This window comes from Lipophrys pholis (assembly GCF_963383615.2).
Source record: "Lipophrys pholis genome assembly, chromosome: 2".
NCBI classification, from domain to species: domain Eukaryota; kingdom Metazoa; phylum Chordata; class Actinopteri; order Blenniiformes; family Blenniidae; genus Lipophrys; species Lipophrys pholis.
The window spans coordinates 6,603,379-6,630,571 of record NC_137636.1 but is presented as its reverse complement, the minus strand read 5'-3'; the positions used below and the strand labels follow the sequence as shown (position 1 = coordinate 6,630,571).

Genomic DNA, 27,193 nt, shown 5'->3' with positions numbered 1-27,193 from the left:
AGTGGAAAATAATTAGAATGAATCATAGATGGTACAGACAGCTTCTGTCATCTATTACTTGCAAACACATCCTCAAGCAAGACGTCCATCCATCCATTATGAACATCTGCTTTGCTCAAATCAGGCTCAGGGTGACACACAAAAGACAAGATACACCCTTGATGGGTCTGTAGTTCATCACCAGGCTGACAGTCACACACAGAGAGTCACTAAGATGACTTTAAAAGACTTACAATACAGAAAATACAGACAAGCTCTGATTTGAGCATCTAAGTTATCTGTTAAATAAATAATATTTGAATATGTCATAATTATAAATGTGCACCAGGCCATTTAGTTCTTTTATGTTAGTACAAGTTCCTTAAATTGGATTCTGAACTCACTGTGGGGCCAGTGAAAGGAACATAAAATGGGTGTAATGTGAGTCATTTAATTGGTGCAGTTTGATAATCATGCAGCTGGATTTTACTCCATGGGGAGTCGATCCTACAATTACTGTAGTCTAATAGGAAATAAATGAGGGCATAGGTGATCATTTCAAGTTCTGGCCAAGAAACCCCTGGGTTGGAATTTGGCAATTTTTTTTATAAACAAAAACATGTGTTGAGATCAGTCTGTTACCTCGTACATGCTTTTTTTGTTCTGCAGTTTTGAATTAAATTAGAGGTTATTGCGACTCTTATAGTGTATATTGATGACCATCTATCCATCCATCCACCCATCCATCCATCCATCCATTCTTGGCATGAATTTGCTTAATTAGAAGCTTTAACCCAGGTTGAAAACGTGATTCATCCAAAATTCAACTAATTATCAATATTGTACTTACAGTTTCCAGATATGCGAAGCTTCCACGCCAGCCTCCACCTCAGCGTCCTCACAAGCCCAACCCGCCCCGCCACGAGCGAGAGGACACCCACAGGAACCATCTCCCTCAGCTCACTCCAGGAAGTACGTTCAATTCGCTCCCCAACTGTCCACCAACACACTGAGGCCCACTAACCATCACCACACACACACACACACACACACACACACACACACACACACACACACACACACACACGTGTTCATGTGTTGTTATAGTTAGATGAAAACATTAGGATAAATATCATTTCAAAGTCATCTCGGATTAAATGAGGTACACATTGGGTCTTTTGTATTCAGGAAATTGTTTGATCACAGTGGAGGATTTATTAATCCTGTTGCTGAAATGTTTTTGTATTTTAGAACCTAAATTTGGTGATTGAGCCATCTTAATTTATTTTTATAGTATACATCAGTTGTATTCACTGGTGTTGTGAAAAACACATTATAAAATAAATCATTGAATGAATTAGAACAGAAGCTTCTCTTTATATAAGATCTGTCTGCTGCTGTCTGCATGTTGGTAGTTTATCTCACCAGTTTTAATGCTGTATCTTCTTGCTATCATTAGTTTATACAATCTTTTCTGACATCTCTATTTTAGAGCATCTTTCTCCCCCTAACTTATATAAATTCAGCTGAACTTAATGAGTGAAGCAGTTATTAAACTGACACAATGCTGACAGCTCAGTTATTGTAAGAACACAACAGAGTTGCAGTTGCCTGGAACGCAGCAGTATCCGCAAAACGTTCTTCACCAGTGTGCGAATGCACTGTAGTTTTTAATCCGGCTCTCAAGGTGGAAACATTCTTTTATGGTCGCTATTCCCTCCAGAAACTGCCGGAGGCGACAGAGCCTGTTTCTGCGCAAGCACATCTCTCCCCTTTCCTCCTACTCATCCAGTTGTAAACAAACATGGCAGTTGCGTAGTGGTACGACTCGCGGTCCGTATTCTAGTTTTATCGTCCATATCAGTAGTTTAATAGTTGAGACTCACCCCCTGATAGCATCCGATGTGTCCTCAGTCCATGCGGATGTTGGGTGCTCTCCATTTTCTTTACGTTTATAGCGTATTGTTCTCTGCACACACATCTGTGTAGTTTCATTACAAAATCAAGCAACAGCGCCCTCCTGTGGCCCGGCAGACTGACTACATCGTTGTCAGTGTGTCCGCTGCCGCAGTGTAAACACACTCCTTTTTTTTTAACGGATTAGGTGTTGTCACGTGAAACGTTGTCATATAAACAGGGCCTTAAACATGTGACACAAGAGGGTTGTCATTAAAATTACTTTTCTTTAGTTTCGAAATAAACGTTAATAGGGAAACGGTCCCTTACCTGTAGTGCAGGGAATCAGTTGCACGCTACTGAAATCAAAGTCAAGAATTACATACTTTACATAACAGAAAAATCTTTCTAATGGACTTCTAGAGCAATCCTCCCTAAAATAATGTTTTATTCTTTCATTAAGCTACTCCAGGAGTAGCTTAATCTATACACAGTTTATAGTAAAAAAAAAACAACTTTTAAAATATTTTATCAGTACCATCCGGAAATTGTTCTAGTCAGAACCAAATACCCCATGTCATAAATATCAAAACAATTACTAATGCTAATTTAAAAAAAAACATAAATCAAAAGATTGATATCATTTATGTTTATATCTCCTGCATCATCGACTTGATGCACAGATTCAACCACAGCTCAAAATTTATTTATGAGGGACTTTTATTACTGCTGTTGTCAGAAAAATTCTTGTGCAGCCTTTATTGTTTTACTTTAACCTTTTCAAAGAACTGCGTCCTTATTTAGCACAAATAATTCAGAAGGATATTTTGATATAATTTCATGCAATATATTTTATATGTTCTTATAATTTATGTTGTAGTTTCCTCACAGAGAACTTTTCAGATTTGGTGTTTTCTTTTGTTTCTGAGGTTAAATGTTTTCTGTCCATAGTCATGACTTTTTAGGATTTTTTATTTTTTTTTCTTCACGGCCATTGAAACATGTCCCCAACCTTCAAATGGTTGAAACATCTGTCATGTAGAAAAACACAAAAAGCTTGTTTGAATGTGATCAAAGTTGTGGGACGTAGTTAATTGATGTCAGTTTTCTAATTCAATGAAAAGAACAAAACCAGAAAGCATTTTGTTTCCACCACACACTGATTCTTCCTGTAACATCAGATGCTGTACGTATTGTTTCCAGGACATTGTGGCGAATGCCCACGGGTTAAAGGTCGGAGAGAACGTCAGAAACAGTATTGTCAGAAGGATTTTGGTAAGACTATTTTCCTTTGTTTCTTAGTTAATGACTCTATCATTCCTAAAGCTAATCTTAATCTGGTGGTCAAACATATTTTCCAACTGTTTCACGGTCTTAGCAGCTCAGCTACTCACTGGTTTGAATTGCATTGCATATCCTTGAAGTGGGGTCTGCAACTTTTATGACCAAGGGAACCGTTTTTGAAACTTTCAACCGAAAAATATTAACCCATAAAGTTGTATATATAATTTTGCTCAATGTACATAGTGTAAACTTAAGAAGTCTTGATAGAATGGCGCCGATGCCAATGATTGCGTCTGTTTTGGTGTTTTATTACAGTTTGTGAAAGTGTTACTAAAGGAGTCATTCCAGCCTCTTTTACAATGACCCTCAAAGTTTAACTTAAAGAATTGCTGTGGGCCTCTAATGGTCGCTGATTTGAAAGAACATTATTGTTATGCACCTCCCATGATCTGCTCGAGAGTCTAGAAAGTGTCTTATTATGTTGTTGTTGTTGTTGGGTTTTTTTTAACTGTGGAGATTTTGCGAACATCAGAGCAGGGAAAAGCAGACAAACCCCCTTTGGGATATGTAAGAAAACAATTTTCTTGAGTAATAAGGGGTGTAGCATAGAGACAAACTCTATTCTATCAATCATATTAAACAAGACCAAATATCAAACCAATAAAGTGATCAGCAAACTTCAGATCAGAAGCAAAGGTGACAAGGTCTCTCAGGCCAAAACAATTAACAACCCCACTCTTCTGGAAAAGTGCAGTCGGCATGCCACACACCCAAAAGTGTTTTATTAAATTATGTTACTATCATTGCTCTCGTTCTCAGTTTTCCGAGCCAGAGTGTTCGCGAAGCTGTACCATGGCGAGGAGACTCGCTACGACGTCCAGATCATCCACACCTACCGAAACCGCTTCCGCCTGGAGCACCGGGAATTCCTGTGGGTCCCGAACGTGTGCGACTGCCCTCAGCTGGAGGTGGGGAAACAGTACATCCTCATGGTGCGACGTCACATCAACCACGAGCGGACGCTGAACCGCATCCTGCTGGAGGAGGACAGCTACGTGGTGCCGTACAGACCCCGGGAGGACGAGCTCGTGCGACCGCTGGAGAGACTCTGCAGCAACAGAGGGCCCAAAAAGCCGGCGGAACTGAGGGGATGAGTGCAGAGACTCCATGTGGGGGTGCGTGGGACTTTTATGATCTGATGTGTGGATCTGCCAAACGGCACCAGAGTTCCTGAGAACCGGCCCACGGATTGAGTGGCGTCACCGGAGACAAATGATCTTCGATAAACACTCCCAGCCTCAGCTGACTCTCTCTCAAAAAAAAAAAAAAAAAAGACTCCATGTTTATTTAAAAAGCCTGATTGGCTGACCATACCAAATAGAGCACTTTAGGTGGGCATGACTGCCCACCTTTAAACACAAACCAAAGAGAAGAACATTGACTGAAATGGCCTGTTTTTGTTAAAAGATCATATATATATTTTTGTTGTTTGTATTGGTTTATTTTTTATGTACGTGTAAACTCAAAGAAAAAAATCCTCCTCAGAAAACTTTGAAGTAAATCCATCCATTGTTTTTTCTTTGTATTTTTTGTCTACAAGCTGTCCAAGTCTATTAAACTCAGCAGAGGGAGGACAGCACCTGATCTTACTTTAGCAACAATAAGTTAGTTTTTTGTTTGTTTGTGACCTTCACTTTTAATGCAGTTTGTGAAAGTGACACTTCAGCCAATCAAGTAAGTCAAAACACTGTCCAGGCACCATCACATAGCAGAGAACATCATTGAGTTGTACAGGCAGGAGGGATTGTGGGGGATTCTCCCAATCTGGTCAATGTATTGTCTATTATTATTATCAGGGATAAAATCCTTCATCCACTCATACTGATTAATGCTACTTCACCAGTAGGTCATACAAATTCAAAGAATAAATGTATTTCAAAATGCTGCAACTTCAGAACAGTCCACAGTTGAATTTTCCCTCTTGACATTAAAGTTGATGGGAACACTTAGATAAGGTTAGAACTATGTGTTGGTCCTGGTACTGGATCTGGTGGAGTCTATTTCAGCATAATAAAGCTGTTGGGCACAGATCATGGTCTTTTATTTCCTAACTGTTGCTTGTGCAGTGAGTGTAGCAGGATTTCTAAAAATCGAATTAAAAGCAAAGCTGTTGTATTTGCACGCATAAGATATCAACGCCTTATCGAATTGTGTAATTCGCAAAACATTTGATTCCACTTTTAAAGACATGGAAATGGATCCAAAAAATGCTGAATTCGTTATACAACACATCGTTCAGAGGGCAGCTGTGGCTCTGTAAATAGAGCGGGTCGTCTTCCAATCTCAAGGTTGGCGGCTCAGTTGATTATGTAAAGTCCATTGACCATTCAGTTCAATATTTTTCAATTTAAGTCATAATTTATGATTGACTTCATGCAGGTTTTGTCGGGGGAGATCACATAGCTGTATGTCTCACTTCTGCATCACACTGACAGTTTAGATAATTCATGACTTTCATTATCATTGTATGCAAATTGGCATTATTCTATACGTTTTGTTTGATCTGCTAGTAAAGGAGTATACATCCCCCTCAGCCCAGCACAGTGAAAGTTACACACCGATATTCAACCTGATCAGGTGGATTTTATTTTTTTTTTATTTTAACTTTGGCTCATGATTTCTAACAACATATTGCTTCACAATGTATTTTAAAAAAAAAACCAAGCTTAAATCATAACACATTACTTGTGTCACTTGTTTGTGCAATGTAATTAATATTGTCTGTTTTGCGTATTTGTGGTATTATTATTATTATTATTATTATTTTTAAAGTGCGTTAAATCAGGTCTTCTCTTTGATAGTTTACGTGAAAAAAGATTTTGATATGTATACAGTATTTTGTGTGGCACTGATTAGCTACAAATATACTAATGTATAATTTGACTATAATTGTTTTGTAAAGCTTGCAGTTTATGATTTTTATTTTTTTTTTGTGCCGTGTGTTTCGCATTTCAATGATCAAATTAGCTCTGAAACCTCACACACTTATGTCAAAACAGCTTGTCTATAGAAAAAAAAAAAGTATAAAAGATAATAATTAACTGTATTTAAAATTTTGCAGGAAATTTCAGAGCAGTCCATGATATGACGTAGAGGGAAAATCAATTCCACTCATGTTTATGTGGTTTTTCAGATCAGAACTCACAAAAGAGTCACAATTGTAAGAAAACAGTGTATATTCCAAAAAAAGAAAAAAGCTTCACATCTACAACAACTGAGACGCGACATAAAACTACAGATAAAATAACTACACGTACATTGTTTTTACTGAGCTGCTGGTCATTAACTGTAAGGACGTCGTCACAGACACTCAGTTCAATTTCAACACGATGGTGAACCATTTGGAGACGGAGGGTCGCTGTCGTAAAATCACAGCTTCAGCTTCTTGTGGACGTGACTCCCTGAAAGGCAGTAAACCGAAAGCTTCTATTCCTCCAATGAATCTTTAATCCGAGCAGCCCTGGGTTTATACAAGTTTTAAACAAATTGTAAACAAGGATGAGCATTTTCTGGACAAAATATAAACTAAGCCCAAAAGGTAAGGAAATCGCTTTAGGTGGATTATTTCTTTATCGTAACAATACTTCTTATTGTTATATTTTTGGCTGTTAGAAGGCCTGCTTATCTTATCAACATGTATTTGTAGGATGACTTTTCAATTTTGGATTGTGTCCAGTACAAAAAATGGCCAAATGTTCTCTGAAAATGACAAAGTGCTTATTCTGTCCTTGACTTTTTGTTCACTATATTTGGTGCATCATTGTTCCAACAAGGAAATCTTCTACCAAATACAACATTTTGCATTTTTCTGCACTTGTGATTGAAAAATGCATAATATCACAAATACTTGTGTTCGCTCTTTCATTGTTTTGTGGATTTCACTTTAGCTGCACCTCTTTCCCACTGACTATCTCACTGCTGGCACAGAAAAGACAGTTTTATAATTTTGCTACAACATTTTCAGGTTTTATTTAAACACACAAACAAATATTTTGTTTTGCTGCTGCGGTGCCACAACCGGGGATTTTGTGAATGAATATAAAGATGCATTTGAGTTGGTTCCGTCTGTATATTTTCTGGTGTGTAACTTTTAACACTAAACAAAAATAAAGCTCACACAATTATTATGTGTAAAGTACACACGTTTCCACTCTGCTGTCGTTCAATCAAACTCCACTTGTAAATTCAACACTACTAAGTTCTGCATTACTGTGTCGCTTTGATTGGACCATCACAACACAATAGTTGGTACAACTTAAAGGGCCAGTGTCGGAGGAAGCTGGATAACAGAAAGGAGAAGATGCATATCCATCACAAAAAAGGCCAGCGTCTCGATTTCAACTACATTTTTTGTTTTGCTATTAACAACAGCACAGCCACTCCAATCTGCATTACATGAAAAAATATTTATTAAAAGAGACTGGTGGTCTGAAATTTTTGGTGTGCAGTAATAGTTACTGTCATGACAAAAGAGCAATCTGAGAGCTTTAACTTTAGACTGAAAAATCTTAAAAACAAAACTCACTAATGATGCTTTTGGCATGGTTGTGCAGATTGTGTAGATTTTGATCTACTGGAAAGTAATCAGTGAGGATAAGTTTTAGGTTTATATGCAATGCTTATTTGCAGCTTAAAAACAAAACACTTATTGGCGTTTACAGGAGTAAAAGGGGACGACTCTTCATTTAGCCCAAATAAAACCTTTTTACAAACAGTCACAATATGGGCATCTGCATGAATATTACAGCAAATATCTAAAGCTTACCTTCTATCATAATATTAAATGTCTAACTTCAACCAGAAAAATAGAAAAGAATCTACATATTAATGAGTCCACCTTCCTGTAATTTCCACATGCTACAGAGTGAGCGTTCACTCCTTCTGATCCCTTTGGCAATTCATACTGTAAGCGTGTTTCCAAACCACAGTTTTGTCCTTGTAACTTGATTTAAGGGTGCCGAGCCTGACGTGTTGAGGCTGTGCACGCTTTCCCACATCTCAACGGGGGCATTGAGTCTTCTCATCAGTGCTTCTCACGCCACCGTGAGTCTTTGATGCCCGAATCCTCGATGGCCTCCACTCCTGAAAGTCTCCTCCTGCAGAGAGTCGCCCTGAGGGTCGGAGTCCTTTGGCCTCTTTTTGTCCTTCCCCTTCCCGTCAGACGCTGACAGTCACGTGGCGGGAGGACGTCGAGCGCCGCTTGATGCGTGAGCGCCGCGGTCTGGATTCAGGCTGACAGCTGCACAGAGGGCCCAGCAGGAGCCAGAGGTAGAGGATGACACAGGCCCAGCAGGACGACATCTTCACCCAGAAGGTAGACCAGCTGCCGTGGGTGAAGGTGGTTTCCAGAACTGCCGACTCATAGCTGGGGAAGGAGAGCAGAAGAAACCGCTCAGAGACCAACAGTGTAAAACTAGAGGCAGTCATCAGCCATAACGTCAGAAAGCAAACATTTTGTCCTCCAAGTTTTAAACCAGGCCTTGTTATTGTCTGAAACGTGCTATATAGATTAAGATCAATTGATCGCTGCATTGATAACTAAACGACTAAAAGCATTGTTGCCATCTGCTGTTCAGCTCTGAGTCTCAGCGTTACGCCATCTCCTCTTACTGAAAGAAACAGCACTTACTTTTATTGGCGAATGGCAGTTATTTTTTTATTTGTAATTTTTTTACAATCAGAAAATTGATCCAGATTGAACCCACTTGTGGGCCGCATGTTTGACACTACAGTTTTAGTAGCAGAAATAAAAAGGGAATAGATGATGACGGCGAGACAACTCAAGCAGAGTATCGTATAAGCAGCTGCTGCTGTAAAAAAAAAGGGTTCAGCACAATATTAACATCTTAATGCTATGGCCGATCAGCGTATGGAGTGATAACAGGTTGGGAGACATCGGCTGACCTGAACCAGTTGGTGAGGGTCATCATGACGTAGAGCGAGGCCAAGAAGAAGACGAAATGGAAGAAGAAGTAGCTGTAAGCGACTCTCTGGGTCTCGTTGTGAATCACCTTCTGGCAGCCTTTGGTCTCGTCGTCAATCACAAAGTCGTCCTCCACTGGAAAATAAAAATGTGAAAGTGTCTCTAAATGAAGTTCATGAAATAAACCCAACTTGCTCATAAGGATCAAACTCGAGGGAACAAATCTTTTAATAACTGCAGACATGCTGGATTTCATGTTTTTCTTCAGTGATGTCGAGAGCAGATGGAGGAAATTGTTTTGATTCGAGTTGCAGGCTCGTATTTTGGCACTGCACTGTATTTCCAACTTAAGTTTTATATCACCAAACATTGTCAATCGGGATTAACAAAATGTTACTTGATCGGGAAGTTTACTTTTTATGTTTGTGCCACAATTTCATCTAACTTTCTTTCACACTGAAAGTGGATTATTTGTTTGTTTTACTTGCAGGCTTATTTGATTAGATTAGTGGATTAGACTGTCTGTAAAGGTAAGAGCAATCCAAACAGCGTGGTTGACAAGTTACCACAGTTACTAGATTGTAATCGTAACTGTTTTATTCTGCATTAATCTGGAAAGCAGATGATTTAATTTTGCCCAGGCGAGGACGAATTGTTCCTGCAAGTCTTTTGTTCCTTCTAGTCTTTGGCTGTCTCAATACAAACCTATTTTATAAGATCTCAATTTTTATAAAACAATGACTTTTTGATTTTTTTCCTATTGGGTTTTAATATGTTTATTGACAATTTAACCACTTGTGCAGAGCATGAGTGTAAGACTCTACAAACAAAAATAAATCTCATCCAAGCCTCCTGAGGCATCTTCATATATCGCACCAATAATCTACAGGATACAATTCCGGCAATTTGATTTGCAAAGGTTTCCAAATTATTTTCAAAGTTCAATAGTAGGCAGACGTTTCTTGCGAAAAATTTTATTGACACTACAAAAAACATGGAAACAGTTTTTTAAATTTAGCTCAGTGTGCGGCTGTTCCTGTTCAAAGGGACATTTTCTTTCTCATTATTACGTGTGTGACCAACATTGTAAAGTGCTTTGGGGGCTGTTAAATCAGTGGAAAATCGCCATATAAGGGAACTCTGTTTACCGTTTATCGTTTATTACCACATGCTTATAGTTGAATTGCGGGGTTTCTGTCTGCAATGCAACAAAGTTTTATGATGTGAAGTGCCCTAAGTCGAGATCTGTTATGATTTGGCACGATAATGGTACTGCATCAAACTACAGAGACACTTTTTCTCAATAAAGGTCTGAATAAGATGAGTTAATGCGGTGTTATGCAGCGGTTAAAGGAAATCCCCACATCAGAAGTGAATGTTTCATTATCATGACATTAGAAACGCTGCTCGTAAAACTAAAATAAAACCAAGGTTAAGTGTGTCAGCACAAACCTTCTTCCTCCTCGGGGCAGCAGAAGCAGCAGGTGGCTTTCTGAAATTCGTATCGGTAAACTTTTATCATCCAAAACGGACCAAACATCTCCGCCAAGTAGGAAGCTTCGTTGCTGCGGGCAGATTAGATTTGAACACATTTATCCTCTCAGCATTCCTCCAGTGAAGTCGCTTGAAGCAGATGTTCAAAGTGGTTCTATGTTGTGTTTGCTCACCATGCAAAGAGGACACAGCAGTACATGATGGCAGCTCCAATTATGGCCACAGCGTTGCCTTCGTTCTGGATACCGTCTTGCCCCACACTGGGGTAACAGACGGTCATGTTCATGCCCTGATACACAACTGAGACACAAAACATAGCAGCAGGTTAACTTTGGGCACAGCGACTGTCATCTGTCAGTTTGTCACTGGAGTGAGTTGAAGCAATGCAGTCAGTGGAATCCAATATAATCTATATCCTTCAGTCCAAAATAATGTGTTTAAAACGAGACAAAACATTCGCGTAATTTCAGTCACTCTGGAAAATCTGAGTTTTAGACTCTATTGATACTGAGGCATGTAGCATAGCAGCATTACGTTGGAGTGCTGTTGAAAGACATATATTTTACATACAAAGGTTGATGTAATACTTTTCTCTGTACAAGTGTTTTATGTTGTATTTGGTGCTTTAGATGAAAATTTTATTGACTTATCTGACTTTCTCGGAAAATTAAAACCAACTTACAACGTGAATGTTCATCATTGATTGAATGATGCCATTCATTTTGTAAAGTCCATTTTATTAGAGTTACACTAAAGTAGCAGGTTTTAATCTGTAGTCCCTGTAATGCTCACTTGTTGTCACTTCATGACTTTAGCCACTAACATGTACATGAAGGCTGGGCATCAGGGGCAGTGGGACTCTGATTGGTCACATATATCAACATGCTGAAAATGAATAAATGGGAACTATTTATCAGTGCAAATGTACACACACATGCATGCACAAAAGAATTGTGCAATTTTTTTTTTGTTTTTTTCCTACACTGAACAGTCAAGCAGCACGGGTCAAGTGTTACTTCATTCCATCATTGTTTTTTTTCATTTCAGTTCCTGGGAAATTCCTTTCCTTCTCGTAAAAAGGGGCCTAGGCTACGTTTGCCCTTCAAGGACGGAAGACTCACCCTCTGGACACTCTTGGGGGCAAACACGAAGGGGTTCACAAATATGTACTGTATGCTCACACATGCAAGTGTACAGGCTTTATATTCTTCACACGTACACACACACACACACACACACACACACACACACACACACACACACACACACACACACACACTCCAGCCTCTCGAGACTCGTCTCAAGTGGATTCCTAAGATGAATTTTGTGTTTTAAAGTGTCATGAGGGGAGGCTTAACTCAGTGAAAACACTAGGTAATTTCACGAGTAAGACCATAACAGAAACACCCACACCTCTGCTTCTATCTCTGTGAGGACCTGCAGAGACATGACGTGTTAAATCACAAACACAAGTTAGACTCACTTCTAATCTGGATCCGAACTATCAATCTTAACAGCCATTTGAAATGTGTTTCTCAAAACGTCCTCAGCGCCAAGGCGGGCTACTCTTCATATATGTATCCATGCATGTACACAGTGGGGTCAGAAGTCATCAGGGTAGAGAGAACATGCCTCGCTGCCTGAGCCGTGTCTTTACATTTGCTTTCCAGACTAATTCTTCATCTCAAAAACATGAGGATTAGGTTGTGTGTGTTTGTCATGGTGAGCTCATTGAGCAGAATAAGCCTTCCGGGGGACGGACGAGGCAGACAGAGGCCGGAGAAGACAGTAACAAGGAGTTACTGGAGAAGTTACAACAGGTAATGGACTCCTGAATCAGAACGAGTGACTAAGGAAGGTGAGTAGCAGTGTGTGTGTGTGTGTGTGTGTGTGTGTGTGTGTGTGCGTGTGTGCGTGTGCGTGTGCGTGTGCGTGTGCGTGTGCGTGTGCGTGCGCGTGCGTGTGCGTGTGCGTGTGCGTGTGTGTGTGTGTGTGTGTGTGTGTGTGTGTGTGTTTTTCTGTCCTGTGAAGCGCAAGACATTGTAGCAACTTGTTGGGAAAATATGCACTCAGTTATAAAAACACATTTTCTCCACAGACTGAGAAACCACAAAGACACGCGTACGCATGGACACACGCATATGGGCAGCAGTATCTTTGTGGCGCCTTTCCATTGACATCTATTATCCCTTTTCGCATATTCACAAGACATTTTCTGCAATTAGCAGGTACTTGCAGCAGTCAACAGTAAAAACACAAACAGAGAAATTATGCACTTTTGTGTTACAGAGACTGAAAACTTCACAGGTGTGAATATGTAAATGTTCCCTGTACAGTATGTATTTGCACAATTTAGAGATATTTTAGGGTAAAATACATTTTATGTTGCCTCTCTTTTCCCCATCAAGGTCAAGTACTATTTCTCTGGGTATTAGGGTTCCTGTTCGAAGTTATATTAATTTGAATATTTTCAATATACAAATTTAAAAACACAACAAAGCAGCAGAAAGATGTTCAGTGACTCAAATTTAAAGAATCTTTTGTCATTTCACTTTGTGAAATATGTGTGATTTTTGCCCACGACTAAGTTTGATTTATTCCACTTTGTGCAAAATGACAAGAGAAAACTGGAACGCCAAACCAACACAAGTCACTTCTGTTCTGCGATTGCTCCTGTTGAAAATATCTTATAGAGTAAATTCAGACCAATGTCTCCAGGTATATGGCACAAAATTCAACGCTTGAGCAAAAGCAGTGGCACTTATTTAACGGCTGCATATTTTTGTTTAATCCACTGATTTTGTCCAGTCTCGCCCCGCTTAAAAATAAAACAAGCTGACAGCTCATCCTGCACACGGAACTATGAACATTGTATTTCTCTTTCCTGTTGATTGGAACAAGCCCCGTGAGGACCTGCGCTATGACGCTGCCAAGTTGTATTCCTGTGTTATTATGTTGTCAATGGATCCACGAGGAATGTGAAACAAATATCCTTCAGTCTGCCCTCACCACAGGCCACCAGCTCAGCAGGCTGCATGTCAGAGCACATCTCATCCCAGATTATATGTGTGGGTCTGCCTTTGTGTGTTTGTGTGTATGTGTCTGCACCTATACTTGCATGTGTGATTTAGATAAACCCCTGGATAAGACAAGGGCCTCTGACAAGCCCACTGCACTAATGTCTCAGTCATGTGGAGGCTCTTTGTCTTACCTGGAGCCAACAGGTGAGTCATTAGGAGAAAAGTGAAGGCTAATTATGAAGGATTGTGTCTGTCTGTGCGTGCAAGTGTGTGTATGTGCGAGATCTTCAGTATTGGCCTGAACATGGGTGTTTTAACACACTGTGTCCACCACGCTTAAAATACCTGTTTGTTTGTTTGTTTGTTTGTTTTTAGTTATATTCATTCTTTTATGGTTACAGGTATAAGCATAACCCCTTAACCGTGTATATATATATTAACATTTAATTTTACTTATTGAACTTTTATTTCTGTGCTATTTATTCTGTGTTCTTTGCTGTGTGAAGCCATGCTCCATAAATATTCCTCTATGATAAATTAAGTATTTTCTATTTTATTCTATTCTATTCTATTCTATTCTATTCTATTCTATTCTATTCTTAACATCCTTACGTTCCACTTATATATGAAAAAGGAGAGTTTTTTGAGGCTACACATCATTTTGCGCCACATCCGGCATTATGTAATATTTGCAAAAGAAAACCCCTAATTATGACTTTCTTGGTTTATCCTGAATTGCCTGTAGGTGTGAATGTGGGCGTGTGCTTGTCTCTCTCCGTGTTTGCTGTGGGATTTACTGGCGACCTGTCCAGGGTGTAACCTGCCTGCGCCCAAAGTTAAATGGGATCAGCGCCGGCACACTGCGACCCTGTCTGGGATATGACGCAAGAGAAGATGGGTGGATGGATGGATGGATGACTTTCCCAATTATCTATTTCAATGAAACAGAAGAACTATAGATATGGTTATTTGCCTGATTAAAAGACTGAGTGAATGAGAACAGCTCATTTGTCGCACAAACACTTTTTTTTTTTTTTTTTTAGTCGGGTGAGGATCCATTACAGTGCATCCAAAAAAAATAGTCAGTTACAATTTCCTTGTAAGAATCCTCAGACCTATGTTCTTGCCGTTCTTTGAAGACAGAGCTAAATATGAAGAACATCTTTTAATGATGCATTTCTATTTTCTTCATTTAGAAGATGAAATGCAATGTATTTTCACATATTTCTCCACATAATTCTCCACGTTATTTGATCGCTCACAAATCTTTAAAACAGTGGCATCATATAATATATATTCATGTTACAGAATGCTCAAATGAGAATCATTAGCTTTCCTACGCAATGACAGATTTAAAGAAAACCCCGGTATAGTTCAATCACCAGCTTTTATGAAAAAGAAATAACATTGCTTTCTGTTAAAATGAGTGATCCAAGTCACATTATGAGGTATCATTAGCTTCATTGTTTGTTTAAAATAATTCTTCTTACAGCTAGATAAGGGAAAAAAAGTGTCCATTGTCACTATAATCAAGAAAGATATTACTGTTACTGGGACATGATGCAGATGTAAGAGCTCTTCCATATTTTTCTATTTCATTTGACATATAAGAAATCCTCTTGAGTCCCCTTATGCATCTTATACGTTTCTGTCTGTTGACACAGAACAGAAACTCTGTGTTCAGAGTATCTATGGAGCTGCAGACAACTCTGTGCTCCGGCTATGTGTTAGTTGTCTTACTTTTCTCTGGCGGACGGCTGGACAGTGCAGAGAAAGTGAGGTACATCACGTAACAGCTGATGATGGAGGCCTGGAGGGGCCCTGACCGAGGCTGCTCTGCAAAGGCAGACAGAAGAAGAGTCAGGAAATACACATTCACACACACATTATACAATTATATTTAGATTTCTATTCACCTTCAGTAAAGAAAGAGGTTTTCATAATAAAGCGACAAAAGTTGACATTCAAAATTCATCTCACCAAAGCTAAAGCAGCGACTCCATTTGAACACAAATAATGTTATTTTTTACTGACATTTTGCAGCAATGAGTCTCTCCTTTGCTCTAATCATCCAGCACTGTTTGTCTCTTTTCTTTCATTCATTATATAACTCCTCTTTCATCCCTCCAACATGACTTCTTTCAAAAAAGAAAACACACGTGAGACCAACCAACAAATCAGCTTCAGGCTGAAAACTGCAAAGAGTTGAGGTCAACACATTATGACCAAGCAAAGATTCTCTCTTTGCACATTAGGCAGTAAATTAAGATTTTGTTCTCGTTATTGATGTTCGAACTCGGAGGGACTGAAGTGGCCATTGATGCATAGGGTCAACTGGAGGATTATGATTTTTTTAAAGAGAAATAAGGATACTGGTTATAGACACACGGTTTGAACAGGTGGCTTTTTCCTCAGCTGGAAATAGACCAAATTCTTTTGTCACACTTTGAAAGTTTTCCCATTGCAACTTACTCTGCTTGACGCATGGTGTGACTGCTATGAAGGACATGAGTCCGCAGAGCCCCAGGTTGATCCACAGCAGGGCCTTGTTGAAATGGCAGGCGATGGGGTGAGTGTAGTACTTGTACATGAAGGTGAAGGCCATGGTGGCGATGGTGTAGAAGAAGAGGGTGGCGCACGTCACCGCCAGGTACCAACGTTTGTTCTCTGCTGCTCCGGTCAACCTGAGGAGTGAAAGAGGTTGAGGTCAAAGCCAATGTATCGTTACCAACAGACGACAGTGGCACACTTTGTCTTGTTCAATCCGGCCTGATTTATTCAAATGAGAATTATAGCTGTGTGATTAAAGAAGAAGCTGAATGTTAATCACTTGAGCCGTGTTTTAAAATGAGGTGAATGACAACTTCACTATAAAGGGAAAGAGAAGGACGTCTGGCTCTGTGCATTTGCCTTGGAAAAAGTCCTGATCTAATAAATCCTCTTAGCCGTCGGAGCTACAACTCATTCAGCAGAGTTCAGGGGTGGCTGAGTGCGACCGACGGCAAGAGCAACAGATGGATACAGTAAATAACATCTGGGACGAGTCTGGCTGGATGAGTAAGGACACGACAGGAAAGATGCAAGAAGAGAGGGGGAAGCCATCAACAGAAATGTAGCTTACAAACAAGCAAATGAATGTGGAAAAAAAAAAAAAACCCTAGTACGTCAATGATGTTACAAGTAATCAAGCAAAGTAGCAAACAAACACATAAATACCGAGATGTGTTTAGTGGAGGGGGAGCACTGAGCTCATGCTGGAGTTTACTGATGAGCATCGGCTGCTCACTTTGTGCCGCTCGGGGATAAACTGACAAATCCAATCATATCCATGCACATGCACGCAGAGGTCCTTTAAGGTACTACTTCTCAAAATGACTGCAATTAGACATTTTCACATGGATCCCACTTCCACCAAACAGACAACTTTGATGCTGGTGTATTGTTTTAGATTAAAGTTTATACCATTTTATAAGGAGTTGTGTAATTTATCTGAGATGATCAATTGACTTCTTTCAATGAGAATGGAGAAACTCTGTTAGTTAAGACCAATGAGGGTATATATATATATATATATATATATATATATATATATATATATATATATATATATATATATATATATATATTTATATGAATTTTACAATATGTTGCTCATATTCCTGAAGGGTAAAATACCTTTATTTAATCCATTAGTCATCACAATTCAACACAAGAGTAAGTTAAGAAAAGATCATCAAAGCCACAAAATAACAGGATGCAACAGAAGGCAGTGTGTGAAGTAATGTTTCTGTATACCTGCAGGTCTGCACATCTGTCCGCTTGGAGCCGATGCTGAAGTAAGTGTGTATATGATTTACATTCCCAGGCAGTGGATGGATCCATCATCACAAGTGCTTCTACTACAGATGTGAAGCAGGATACCGTCACTATGTGTGTGTGTGTGTGTGTGTGTGTGTCTATATATATACTGTAAACAGTATGAGTAAGAAGCTGTTGGGGAACTTAAATCACACATCAGGGCAGTCCTGTGAGATGCATTAATCTCTATAATAAGCTTTACGGACACAAAAAAGCTACGAGCGTGTTTAGGTCCTAAGGATAGCACATGTTTTTCCATCTTAAACTATTTCTTTAAATGTAGCCGATGTGTAATGAGAGTGGCAAAGTAAAATTAAGGTAGAGAAGTGAAAAGCAGGAAGGACAATCATAAAAGAGTCTGTAGCTGTATGCAAACCAGTTTACCAAGTGAACCCCTGGAGCATCCTCCAACTCGTTTAACCAGATAATTATGACAATTTATGGCTGTACAGTTGTATAGTGGATAGCACTCTTGTCTCATGGTGAGAATCTCCAGGGTGGGCCTTTTTTGGAGTTTGCATGTCCCCCCCTATGTTTGCATAGGTTTTCTCTATTTCCTCCGGCAGTTAAAATACCTGCTTCTGAGATAAAGTGATGACTCTAAATGGCCCATAGTGGTGAATGTGTGTGTTCGCCTTCTGCTTTCTCTGTGTTTGTCTTTGCCCTGTGACTGGGATCTGCTGACAGTGACGCAAGCCTACATTAGCATTGCAGTATTGAAGACTGATCGATAATGACTTGTTTTATTGTTTTTTTCTAAATTTATTGAGAACATTCATCCTTCCTGTTCTCTGCAAATTGATATTCAACAGATTTGTAATGTTTTGAAGTTGTTTGTCAGCAGAAAACTAAAGGACTGGGGTTCAAGACATGTTTGGGATCACAAGGCTTTACCTAGTTGTACGATTTAAATTCAAATTTTGAAATAAACTTAAATACAAACGACTTGAAAACTACTTTTATTTTAGCCTTCTTTTATTAATACGAGTTGAACTGACCACCAGCAGGTTCCTCCACCATTCCTGGTCATCTTTAAGGTCAGGAAATAATAATTTGGTGCCTCATCCTTTCGGGTTGGAGCAGTTTCCAGTAACTCGTAAAAGTTAACTGATAATGATTTAAAAAGCCAATAAAACTAGTTTAAACAGCAAATGCTTTTTGTTCTTCTTGAGATTTTGTGGCGAATTGGGATTTACTGTCAGATTAATGAGGCCAAAAATATGTGAAGACTAAGACATTAAAAAAAACACACACACAAAAAAACCCAAAAAAAAACACATGCCATTCCAAAAAACCATGTGCTTGTCTGGCTGCAGTGTTCTCGCCAGATGTTAGCTGGAGGCTTTCGCTCTCATTTGCACAAAAGCATCAGTGATGCTGTGATAAGGCCACACATTCCAGTTCATCCCGCAGTGGGTTTGAAGTGGTTGAGGTCACAACCGTGTGCGGACCAGTCGTCCTTAAACTGGAAAAACCACTTGTTTACAAAGAGGGTTGCACGCATCGGGAGCATTGTGTCGTTAAAACATGAAAATAAATAATTTGCTGGAAAGTTTGAAATAAAGCAATATAATGTATTTTATTTGCCTGTAAGGCCTTAACAAAGACTTACTGAGCATCAAGGCAAGCATCCATCAACTTGAAAGCATTTTTTTTATGTGTGTTCTCACAACCAGCTTGCCTCACACATCTCACATAAGAAACGATAAGATAAAAATGATATTTTACTCATAAGAGCCTCTCACTCACCAGTTCTTATTCCACGTGTGTGCAAAAGCTGTGATCAGGATGAGTTGGATGAGGATGAAGGCAAATCCTCCCACCACACCCACATAATGCCAAGCTGAGAAGAATAGGAGGCGATGGAGAGAAAAAAAAAACAGCCGTCATTCATTGATTTGTCACAGAGAAGTGAGAGGAGATCATGAGGGTAAAATATTGTAAATTATTAATCAGCTCAGATATCAAAATTGAATCAGAAACACGTTTCATTGACCACAAACAAAATAAAGCCAAATTGTAGAGATGAATGGTCCTGTCATTAATACCCCTCCAGTTTGCAGAAGTTGATCTCTGCTGCCCTCTGGCAGGATGCAAAAGAAAATGCTTTAATACTTTTAAAATCGGTGAACGTACTCAGTGGAATAACTCCAAAGGAATAAATGTCTGGAGTGAGATTATATATTCATGAACACTTAATGCACTGATATCAATTATACACAACACAACTTTTAAAAATCTTAGCCTTCCTCTCAAGTACCTCACCATGAGGGTACACACAACTGATGTTTCACCTAAAACAAAAGCTGTGCGGACACAATGTTTTTCTTTCCCTTTTCCAAAGAATTAAAAGGTTGAATCTTCTGTGTGAATGAAGCAGTAATACAAACTGCTCAGCTGCTAACATGCAGCACCACTCAATGAATTTCACAGATTTTTGACAAGTTTGGTTTGTTCCATTTATGTAGCTTGATGGTTTCAGTTTTTACTCTAACCTTTATTTGATTCTACTTGACTTGTTTGAAAGCTTGAACTTTGTTTTGAAACTGATAACACTGATTTTCAAAATATTTATATTTAATCAACTTAACCCATTCAATTTAGTTTAAAAAGTATTTTGGTTTTACTGTACATCAAATTCGATTGCAATAGTGTAGTTTTGTTAATGGTTTTAATTTGAAAAAAAAAAAAAAAGGTAACATTTTTCTTATCCACAATTATGACTAACTGTAAAACTTATGGATCAGGTCAAATCTATTGTGATCCAAAAAGAATTGCGCTTTGAGAAATCTTGGTGTTTATTGTCCCCACCCCTTCACGATAAAGTGGGTCCTTGCACCCCTGGATTTACTGTCCCTGCCTGTATCATGCTTGCGCTCATTGTTAGTCGGGATCAGCTCCAGCACCCCGCAACCCTGAACTGGATGAAGCGGTGCACAAGATGGATGAGTGGATGGCTTTACTGTCAGAGAAAGGGAAGAAAGCAGCTTCTCACCATGCAGAAAAGACTCTGTCGGGATGAAGAAGGCCGCCGTGCACATCCCCAGCAAAGTGATGAACTTCAGAAACCAAAATCTGTCAAAGGAACAGAGAAAACATCAGGTAACAGTGAGATAAAGTTCCAAAGCTGTACCTGAAAGCTCTTTTTTGTTGTGGTTGTAAACGCTCAGTAGCTCTTCCCAGCAGCTTTAGGGCAAACTATTAAATATCAACAATCCTTATAGATCAACAGTCATTCTTAAAAAATGAGGTAACATATTTATCCATTTTAGGAAGTTTGATTGAAACAGTATTGTAATGAAGTGGTTAGTGTTGTCTCTTCACAACGATTCCCCGCCCATGGCTTCCTCTGAAGGGTTGAATGATCTTCCATGTGCCTGGATTTTCTGCAGGTGCTCTGACTTTTTCCCAGAATCCAAACACTTTATTCTGTTAATTGGTGATCTGTTCAGGATGTACGCTGCCTTCTGGCTCCAACTACCCTCGATCACAAGGTTGGAAAGCAGATTCACCGAAAGGATGGGTTATCTATTTTTAATGAAAAGTTAAGGAACAATAATAACAATAATATAATTTAAAGTTAAAGAAACCCAAAAAAACCAACAACAGGGCACTAGGTCACACACTGGCCCCCTGCAGACCAGTATAAGACCCGTAACCTTTGCCAAAGACCCTCAATCCTTTCACCACGGCACCAGTAAGACTCTTGTGAGTAGATTTATACCCGAGACGAGAGGAGCAGCAATCCGGTCTGCCAAATCCTAATCCCGGCTACGTCACAGCCTTAATCGACCATGTTGCAGTGGAAAGTGTGACAACAAAAGGGCTTTAAATAGACCGGCAGGCGCCGTCAGGTGAGAGAACACTTTCACCATTCACAGACTGTATAGGTCAAGTATTTAAAGACGCTTCAGCAGAGGTGTTGTAACATTACCAAGTCCGATCTAAATATTCTGATTCAGGGTAATTACATAAAAGTCTATGTCGGGCGAAAGGGTTGTGTGCTCTAGATTTCTAATTGAAGCAGTTTTAAGTTCCTGTCAGTTGAAAATTAATGATACCCAGGTATTTGCTATTTTCCATCTATCCATCCATTTTCTCCCGTTTATCCGTTTCCGGGTGGCGGGGGTGGCAATCTGAGCACTGTCCCAGATTACATTGCACCGATTAAGAACCTTTCCTGCAGGTGGTGAGCCCACGGGAATATTTGCTGTTTTGTTGTTTTGCTTTGTTTTTTTATTGCATGTCAAGAGGATTGTTATAAATCTCCCAAATATTGAAAGAAATGTCATATAATCATAACCAAATAAAGAGCCCAACTGAGACTTAACTGCCTCAGAGGAATCAGTCATAGTTTGCAGCTCAGAAACCAGTGAAAGCAAACGCATACTGCAAGGTGCAGAAAAGAACATTTGCAAGAACTTGTCACCGTAGAAAGTATAGAATTGTGTTTTTAATCTATGTGCAATCAATTAAATGCAATTTTTTTTTTTGCTTCTGTGTGCAAAGGCACCATTGTAAATCAAGTTACACCCTGACAGGTTATCTTTTTTATAAGTTCAAATGTATTCAGCCAATAATAAAACATGACAGACCCGTTGTGTATGAGCGCTCTGAAGTCCTGACTGGACTTCACGTCTATGAGGAAGATCGCCATCATCAGGTAGAAGCAGGACGTGCCAAAGCAGACTCTGTAAACTGCAGAGTAGCCCACCAGCATCTCGCAGTGGCCTCCGCCGTGTGCCTGGTCGCACACCATGTTAAAGAAAGGCACCTGAAACACACACACACACACATGACATTTCATCACCACCACAGTCAGGAGTGAGGATTCAAAATAATGTTTTATTAGTGTTCGAGTGCTACTTGTAGATCAGGATTCAGCACAAAAATGACTCTTTTTTTTTTTTCAACCACAGAAAACTGGAAAACATTTCAAAAGTGCAGCTCTTCATCAAACAAAACAACACGTTTTCCAGCTCCAGCACCTGATGAAGGTCAGAAAGAAGCCTGAAAGCACTGTTCAGTACAATCAGGCCTGTTGGAGAAGTGAGACAAGTCCTCCAGGACTAGGAGTGCGCACCTCTGCTTTTGAGGCTAATAATTCCTGATGGGTCACTATCCTGCTCGTGTTTGACGTCTACCTGTTCTCTACTACAACCAGGTGTGTGAGAGCAGGGCAGGAAAGTCTCCTTCCAAGACCAAGATTTACAACCCTGGTCTAAGTCACAGTAAGAAAACCAAGGTTTGTTTTAGCATTCACCTTTCTGTATGGAGATTGCATGTTCTCCCTGTACGTGCATGGAATCTATATACTCTTGCTTCCTCACACAACACAAAGACATGCTTGTTAGGTCACTCGTATCGTTGTACAATTTACGTTTTGGCTCAGTCAGGGCCTTGTTACATCCGGCAGGATCCATTGATTCTGCCTGTGACTTGCTGGCGAGTGCATAATTATACAAAGATATTCAAACAAAGGATGCTCACATTTTCCCTGACGAGTTCTGAGACGGTGCGCGACAGCATGAGGCAGGACACGGCGCAGCTCATGATGTGGAAGAGGGTGTACATGACCCGCGTGCTGGTGGACGACTTGACCGGAGGACAGAAGGCACAGCAGAGCGAGCAGGGCGCCGGTCCACAGCAGCAGCATATCTGCAGGGGACAGAGGCGAGGAGGCAAGGACCCGTTAGAACTGACTTTAAATCTTTAGATTTTCTGCCATATTCAACTGGCATAGACATGAGCGTCACACCGACTATCAGTCAGAAAAACACAAGGTGATATTCATCCCTGATGCAAAGAGCAGAAAGTCAAGCATAATTACAATTATATACAAATCATTGATAACTTCTATGGTAACTTTGTGAAAGCATTACAGTAGTTTTTGTGGTCTGCTGATTAATCCTGGTAAGTGCTTTACCATGGTTTTCTTTGACATGTGTAATTCTAAGTTAAACAACCAAAAAAACCATCAAAGCCTCTGGCCCAACTCCCTGTTTTATTGTCCACCATCCATGACAACATGGAGGGGACCACTTTTTCTTTTTCTGCAGGTTTTGTTATGAACGTTGATAATTTCTGCAAAAACTTTTTTGTTATTTTGTTGGGGTTTTTTTTTTGCCACAATTACACCAAGTGTTTGGAGCACATTTCTAGGTTGTTTTTTTTTACCAAACAAAGCATTTACATTGCCCCTTTTTTGAGTTGTTGGTGCTTATTGAGCTGCACTGCGGCCACTTCGTCAGGTCAGTCTCAGTCAGGCTGTTTTGGTCTGCGCCAGATTGCGGCTGTGTTGTTTGCCCTGCTGCATCGTACTTGGCCCCAAAACTTGACAATGTAAGCCTGCAAAGTGTTTAAAGAGCGGCAAATTCAACAGCCTCGTCGAAATATAGTTCGCAGTATTACTGGAAAAGAGCATGAACCACAACTGTTATACCAGAAAACACAAACCAATGCAATATAAAAACATTTATCCTTTGAAAATTGCTTTAAGGTTTCAAACTAAGCCATTCATCACGTTAAGCCCAAAGCTTGTTCTTTCAAAGGTAAGCCTCACAACAGTGCCTCCAAATAATCAACCAAAGGTTATGTGAAAAAGACTTTGAGAGAAAATTGGAAACAGCGTTGGAAACTGATACTCAAAATGATGAGTCAGCGACGGTGATGTTTTCAATCTCCGTTTCAGAAAAAGTCTCACCTGCAGCTAAAATTGAGGGCAGCAAGACTGAAGCATAACATTGCAGCATCCCTCTTAGTCCCTCTGCAACTGGTTTGGCCTTTCATTCAACATGCCACTCTTAATCTGCAGACGTCTGAAAGTCAGTGTATCAGACAACCTACATTGTGGAGTCTCTGGCATCAGAGAGGTGGGTGGCAGATTAATCTAATGAGTCCAACAGCATCTGTCTGGTTCTGATTCTAATAAATCAGGGCTGTGGATGACTGGATGTAAGCCCATCACTGCTGATCCTGGACTAAATCGAAGGAGGCAAAACCTGCACGCACATGGGTCTGCAGGCTGCACCGTCGAGGTCAGTCCGGTTTATCCGGGTCACAAGATAAAAGTATGGCATTCAAAAAAAAATTCTGCTATTAAATGTGAATGTTTGTTTTAGGTTTTTTTTTGCTTTTGGGAAACACAGCGATGTTCAATATCGAGGACTTGATTTATGAGTATGTGTATGAATGCTGGCGCAGTGAATCCTGCTTGTCACATGCAAGTCATAATCTGAAGGATAATCGCTGTCATCTTCTCATTGAAGTGAATAGAAATAGATCTCAAATCATATACAGTAGCTCAGAAATAATCTGAACCCATGAAGCATTGTTGACCTTTTAAAGGGGACACATCCAAAGTTCTTAATGTGTAATAACTGAAGACTTTAAAGTCAGTGTTGATCAACTCATCAGTGTGTCGTTTCTATCAGCCTTTCATTCATTTCATTAAGATCTGTAACATATTTATAAAATCATTTCTAGAATACAAAATTATCTCCAACAGATTTTCTCTATAATGTACTACTTGCAAAAGAAATCCCTGAATAGGTCTTAAAGCATTAGATCTATTTTGAAAAATGGACACTTGCACTAGTTTTACGTACTTTTGCTCATGTTTTTTAACATTTTCAAGTTAAGGGCATCAATCAGGGTCCGCATGGTGAAGCAGTGGTTTGCGTTCTCGCCTCACAATGAGAATGCTGTGAGTTGAAATGCTGACTCAGCCTTTCTGTGTGGAGTTTGCATGTTCTCCCCATGTGTGCGTGGGTTTCCTCCAGATATTCCAATTTCCTCCCACAGTCCAAAAACATGCATGTGAGGTCATTTGGCGACTCTACATTGACCCTATGTGAGTGTGTCTGGTTGTCTGTTCCTCTGTGTCTGTGATGGACCGCATGGATGGGTTTCAATCCGATGCACTGACTGTCAGGAAGTAATGTTTTTACCGAGGTGCAAAAGAGCAAAATACAACAGCAATCATAACTATTTATGCATGTGTTTTCAATTTCTGATAATAATAGTATAAAAAAAACATCACGTTTCGAAAAACTGAAGAATGCAGAAGTTAGCATGAGTATTAGTTTGTTTTAAGTTTGCATTAGTATGATCACATTCCCACTAGCTTTTTGTTATTGTATCATAATGAATTAAACTGTTTAAAAGAGGTTTGTTTTCTGACTGCTCACGCTGCTGCTCAAGCTCGGACAACTTATCACCCTCCAACAATGAGTGTCTGTTCTTTCATATTGCCAGATATTTAAACCAGGTTTTCCATAAAAATGTTCGTTATTTTGCTTAATAGGCAACCTTTTCCACATTTGTTTATTTTTGATCCTACGCAGAGTACATTGCAAGATGGCATCAATCATTCCTCATGTGAATTCTGACTGCGTAATCTAGAATAGGTACAATATTGTATAATCGTTTTCTAGTGAGCCATCATTATCATTATCATTATTATCCATAAAACAGAAAAGACATCTATTGCATGTCATTTTGTTGAAGGATAAATTCAGTAGCATGTTCTTCTATAATATAGGTGAGACAATGTACAGACAGTCATGTGGCCTAGTTTGAGCTTCATAATACAGGATTAATGGGAAGTTGTTACAGTAAGCTAAAGGGATTAATTCTGCCATAAAGACAGAATAATCACTCTGATAAAAAAAAAAAAAAGAAAAAGTATATAATCTATGCCAAGTAGCAGAATTAGGTCTAACGTCAGCACCAAGTTTGCAGAAATATCAAATTGCTTTGTTTAATTATTTTAACTCAGAACATAGTACACACAATATAGTTTTACGTATACTGATGATATAGAGGTAGATTTTGATAAAAATGTACCAAATCATCACATCTAACCGGAAATTAAAATGTTTTTTCCTCAATACAAACAACCCGCTCGAGTTGTTTACTCAGAGATGATTATAAGATCTTTCCCAGTATTCAGGGAGCTAATCTGAGAGCTAATCCAGCAATGAAGCACATACTTAATTCAACACTGATCCAAATTTACTTTCACCATGTCCTGTATGAAAGCCTGCAGGGGAATCCTCCAGCTCAGATTAGGTTTTAAAAGTGTATTTATTCTAGTAAATCATCAGCCCTTTTTGAGATATTAGACCATACAAGATACACTTAAATAAAACGCAGGACAAGTAGTTATTCTGTGGGAAAAAGCTGGATCCTAAAATATATATCAAATTTACAGTATATGGGCTTCTATAGGTCTTGAAATGTTATGAGCAAGCACATGTTTGAACTGCATAAATAAGTGCATGTAATGGCAGCTTTCAAGACAATACTATTTTAACACTTTTATTGTGTTTTTACACGATTTTAAAACATATTTAAAGAAATTATGCTACTTCTTACTTTTTTTTTAATTTAGGTGCTTTATGTGACATGCATAATTTTCCATATATTTTGTATCATGTTACAATTAAATCAGTGAACAAAAATGTTAATAAACCTGTGATTCTTGTCAGTTAAAACGAAAACTGTAAATTGAACTTTTTTGAGCACATATACTTTCTTTAAAGATGACACATATAGTATGGCTTTATCCATCCAGCTTTTTTCCCTTCTTAATCAACCAAGTGTTGTGAAAGCAAGGTGCATTCTGGACCCATCTCCACCTCCTCATAGGGCAGAAACACTTTCCACACACACGGGC

General features: G+C 39.3%; 2 protein-coding genes across 3 annotated transcripts in view; one reads left to right on the top strand and one right to left on the bottom strand.

The window, feature by feature from the left end:
• The window catches only part of adamtsl5 (ADAMTS like 5), a 39,396-nt gene extending 34,663 nt beyond the window's left edge, over positions 1-4,733 (top strand). Inside the window, exons 11-13 of the mRNA XM_080458170.1 lie at positions 832-951; positions 3,079-3,150; positions 3,979-4,733. Of these exons, the coding sequence (XP_080314296.1) occupies positions 832-951; positions 3,079-3,150; positions 3,979-4,313 (527 nt within the window). The 3' untranslated portion in view covers positions 4,314-4,733. The remainder of the gene's footprint in view (positions 1-831; positions 952-3,078; positions 3,151-3,978) is intronic.
• A 1,640-nt stretch (positions 4,734-6,373) lies between these two features.
• The window catches only part of serinc4 (serine incorporator 4), a 29,166-nt gene continuing 8,346 nt past the window's right edge, over positions 6,374-27,193 (bottom strand). For both annotated transcript variants that reach the window (XM_080490524.1, XM_080490523.1), the window contains exons 2-11: positions 23,005-23,172; positions 22,110-22,288; positions 20,510-20,589; positions 19,264-19,357; positions 16,129-16,340; positions 15,397-15,492; positions 10,810-10,936; positions 10,595-10,707; positions 9,124-9,277; positions 6,374-8,584 (exon numbers count right to left, since the gene is read on the bottom strand). In XM_080490524.1, the coding sequence (XP_080346650.1) occupies positions 8,377-8,584; positions 9,124-9,277; positions 10,595-10,707; positions 10,810-10,936; positions 15,397-15,492; positions 16,129-16,340; positions 19,264-19,357; positions 20,510-20,589; positions 22,110-22,288; positions 23,005-23,172 (1,431 nt within the window). In that variant the 3' untranslated portion in view covers positions 6,374-8,376. The remainder of the gene's footprint in view (positions 8,585-9,123; positions 9,278-10,594; positions 10,708-10,809; positions 10,937-15,396; positions 15,493-16,128; positions 16,341-19,263; positions 19,358-20,509; positions 20,590-22,109; positions 22,289-23,004; positions 23,173-27,193) is intronic.